The sequence below is a fragment of the Humulus lupulus genome, chromosome 1 (assembly GCF_963169125.1).
Source record: "Humulus lupulus chromosome 1, drHumLupu1.1, whole genome shotgun sequence".
Classification (NCBI taxonomy): domain Eukaryota; kingdom Viridiplantae; phylum Streptophyta; class Magnoliopsida; order Rosales; family Cannabaceae; genus Humulus; species Humulus lupulus.
Window position 1 is genome coordinate 8933686 of NC_084793.1, and position 4672 is coordinate 8938357.

A 4672-nucleotide genomic window follows, 5' to 3' on the forward strand; every position below is an offset into this window, starting at 1 on the left:
AATTCATAAGTAGGATATGGGATCCCATTGTTTTGAAAATAAAACAAAACATAACTTAAATAATTTGGTTACAAAATTAAGTGCGGAAAATACATGTAAAGCATAATTTTAAAAGACTTAAAGAACTTCATCCTCGAATCGTTCACGCAATCCACCGATTCCATTTCGCCTCAATACACATCCCCAAGCTGCCAAGAATTCTTCCCGCCGCCAAAACTATTTTCCTGCACATATAAAACATAAAGGAATGAGCCTAATGCCCAACAAGGAAAATCTACTACAAGCATGAAACATATACATACACATAATCTATAAACTATATAAATACAACATCTATTACAATGGCCATCATACTTCTTGGGACTTGCTAGCTAAGCAATCATATGCCCATAAATTTACGGGGCTAGTTATCTTAACAAGTTGGTTTATGCCATATTTTTACTCTTAATCAAATTTGGAAGGGCATGTTTGTAATTTGATTATTATTTTTTTATGTTGTTTTTATATTAAATTTTTCTTTGGTTGTTTTGCAAAAAATTTTTTTGGTAATATGAATTGTTTTTAAAATTATTATTTATTTATTATAAACATGTTTTTTTAAGATTGTACGTTTTTTTTTCAAATCTTGGGTTGGGTAACCAGTTACTTGATTGATCTTAAAAAAAAAATCCTAGAGCTAGGTTAAATAACATGCACCAGGAGGGGTAACCAGTTATCATGAGATGAGTAACTTTCTGTCATAAGAGGGGTAACCAGTTACCTAAGAGGGGTGACAAGTTACTCATATTAAATATGAAAAGAAACATCAAATTTGAAGGAAAAATTGGAAGAACACTTCATTAAAAAAAGGAAGAAGAAGTAACTATGATTTTAGTAACATAAGTAACTAGTTACCATAAAGAAACCATAAATATACACACACCAGAACGTGAAAGTAACCAGTTACCCTCATAAATATACACACAAAGAATGTGAAGGTGACCAGTTACCCATTCACGTTTTCATATTTTTATTAGTTTTCTTTCCAAATTTTGGTATTCCTATAAGTGTTACAGTAAAAAGAAAATGCTGAAAAAATTGATTTGAATTTTTTTTACATATAGTGGAAAAAACTATAAAAAAATTACAATAATAAAAGATAATAAATAAAAAAATAGTAGAATAATTATGTAATGTTATAATATATGTGTGAAAAAAAATAGAATGAAAAAAGAATAAGTACAAAAATAAAAATAAAATAAAAGAAATGATGAATGAAAAAAAATAGATGAATAAATAAGAATGAAAAGAAGAAGAAGAAAAATAATGGAGAAATGAAAAGAAAAAAAATATGAATGAAAACATTGGTAGAAAAAAAAATAGAAGAAGAAAAAAAAGCTCATATGTGTGAAAAAAAGAAAAAAAATGGAATGAGAAAATAATAAATACAAAAATGAAGAAAAAATATAATGAAAAAAAACTGAAAAAATCTGAAAAAACAAAACAAAACAATACAAATGAAAGAAAAAAAATAGATAAATGAATAAAAGAAGAAGAAGAATGAAAAAATGGAAAGAAAAAAAGATGAGGAAAAAGATTGGTAGAAAAAAAAAAGGAAAAAATGGAAGAAAAAATAAGTAAGGAAAAAAAAAGAAAAAATAATAAAAAAATGATGGAAAAAATAAAAATAAAATTACCTTCAAAATCAAAGAAAATATAACTATGATAAAAAAAAAAGTGACATTTCTATATTTTAGTTAGCTACTAATTGTGTTTCTCATACTTTATATTTTTCTCTAATAAATTTCCAATACAAATTAAGAAAAGTATAACTCTCATAAATTTTGCACATTGATGGTATAAAAGCCATATTTTTTAAAAATTCCCTCAATATTACCTACATCCTAAGTCTATCTACACTTTCCAAGGTAACTCAACTACTCAAAACAAATATCCCCAATTTGAGTTTACTCTTTAATATGCGCTCTTTAAATTATCATTATACCCAAGAGAATAAATATACAATATTTTGCGAAAAAGGATTGGAAATACTTATTTTGTACCTTGTGTTTGATCAAAATACACACTTGGTACCCTATGTTTATAATTATAATGATGATAATTCGGTAAGTTCTGTTTGCAATTCATACTAGTTTGGTACCTTTCGCTGAAATCTGGTCAACACAAATTTCAAATACGATCATATTGTCCCTCATTTTTAATGACTTATTTGGCCTTCATTTGTTTTTGTTCTTTTAAAATTATTTTCTGAATTAATAAAACAAAAAAATGTTTTATAAATTAATCAACGAAAAAGTAATCGAAAATAAATTTTAAAATAAAAATATTTGATAAAACCATTTTAATTGGTTAAATAAACATAAATGTTTTTAATTCTAAATATATGTTTAAAGAAAATACTAAAGTAATTTCTTAAAATTAATTAAAGTAAACTAAAAGCCAAATAATTTGTTAAATTTTCAATTAAACTATTTTGTTTGAATTGGCTTTTAAGTTTAGGGTGTAAATTTTAATTTTTTGGTGTAAGTTTAGGAGTAAGATTTTATTTTGTTTTTATTTTTGTTTATTTTTAAATGATTAATTTATAAAAACAATCTTTTTGTTTTTATTTTATTAATTCAGAAAAGATTTTAAAATCATTTTAAAATAACAAGAAAATCAAATAAATCGGACAATATAGTTGTATTTAACTGCTACGTTATTTTTATTTTTCTTTTTTCAAATAAAGATATATATATATATATAAAAATAGAGTAATTATTTCACTCCCGACTCATTTAAAAAAAAAAGATCTTTGAAAGTAGAGTATTCTAAACACAGTAATCGCCATGATATCCCCAAAGAGACTTGCTGCGATGACGAGGAATTTCGTTGCAAAGAAGAAGAAGAAGAAGAAGAGCGTAAGTTGGTTGTTTGGAACATCAACGACAACAACAAGAGCAGGAAAGAGAGACCACGTTGTCGTTTACAGCAGCGACGACAAGCGTTTTGAGTTGGCGTTGAAATATATGGGAAGTCTGCTAATATTGGAACTGGTGAGAATGTCGACGGAGATGGAGGCAGTGGACGGAGACGGAGATGGAGATGGAGATGGAGATGGTCATACTACTATCAGGTTGGCTTGTGAGAGTTCCATCTTGGAGTATGTCATTTCTTTCATTGACAAGCATGATGGGTATGTCGATGAAGATACACAGAAGGCTCTTCTCAGCATCTTCGTCTCAAATATTGGTCACACTCACCACCAGAGCCACACTTCGTGACCATATCTTGATTCAGTTGTTTACGGATTCTTTTTTGTTCTTTTGGCATGTATTGTTTTGTTAGGAATTAATCCATTCAAACACAATTCTTTCTGTTTATTTAAAAATAATATATATATATATTTATATGATCGTGATGATTTAAGTTTTGGTGTTTACTGATGTTTTTTTTTTTAAATTGAGCGAGATGAGATATATTTGAGATAAATAATCACATATTTCTTCTTTTCTAATTTTAAAATTCTAATGAACGGTCGGAATGCGTCGCACTTGTTGATGCATGCAGTACACCGAGCGCTACCCCCGGGTTGTGCATGCGATACTTTGTCATCGAGCCATAGATCCACTCGATCCCGCGCTCGTACCATTCCTTTCTGCTTCTATAACTACAATGAACAACCTCATATAAAAAAAATTAGAATTATAATTTCCGCCGGTTAAAGAGTCCTTTATTCAAAATGTGCAGAAACTTAATACCATTTATAAAAGCACAATATCAAATAATCATTATTATAAATATAAGATATGTATTTCAAGAGAACATAATACAATTTTATTTGTAGATCATTTTTCCAACCACTAACTCAATGAACCTTTAAAAGATAAGCTATTACAAACAAATCAAAAAGTTCTAGACAACATGGATAAGAATTTGTGATTACTCAAGATTGTCTGTCGCTCAGGTATATTCTGACCAGCTCCAATGATGGTCGAGCTGGCTCCAATGGTAGGCTGACTAGCACTTGGAACCTGCTGCTGTCTGGGTCCAGTGGCTGGCTGACTGGCTCCTGGAATCTGTTGCTGTCCAGCTGCACTAGCTAGCTGGCTGACTCCTGGAATCTGCTGTGATCCGGGCGCAGATGAATGTCCATGTTCAGTCATGGTTACCTATTCGCCTGTATTGCAACATAATTTTGAATGTTAGACATTGTGGGTGGAGTTTGATAATTCCTTACCGAGGGTGATGGACCTGTCTGATTCGGTCCATCACTTTTAGAGATAGGAGTGAGGTCTCCCAGAGGTTGCATAGGGCTGACTGGGCCTCGGAAGCGGGATGGTTGAGCCTTGGTGGCTTGAGAGGACATGGCCTCCATTTGTACGAGCAGGTCAGCATTCTCAGCTTCGAGCCTCCTCATTTTCTCGCGTTCTTCATTCATCTGGGCAGTAAGGGTAGCGAGTTGAGCAGACAGATCGGGTGTCTCAGTCACGTCTGACATGGCTCTCAAGTGAACTTCTTGATCTATTTGTCGATCGTCTGATTACTAGGGCCCCACGGTGGGCGCCAAATTGTAGAGGTGATTTCCTACAATTGATTAGATGGGCACCAGCCACCTGTCAAGAACAAAGAGAAGAGAGACGAGAGTTCAATTGGGAGCACCGGTGGGGTGTCAGCCAAAGGGACTCCGACG

General features: G+C 31.3%; 1 protein-coding gene across 1 annotated transcript; it reads left to right on the forward strand.

The window, feature by feature from the left end:
* Positions 1–2828: 2828 nt before the first annotated feature.
* LOC133832547 (auxin-responsive protein SAUR68-like) lies at positions 2829–3263 on the forward strand. Its single transcript, XM_062262889.1, has one exon. It carries the CDS (start codon positions 2829–2831, stop codon positions 3261–3263), a length of 435 nt encoding a protein of 144 aa, XP_062118873.1.
* The last annotated feature ends 1409 nt before the right edge of the window (positions 3264–4672 follow it).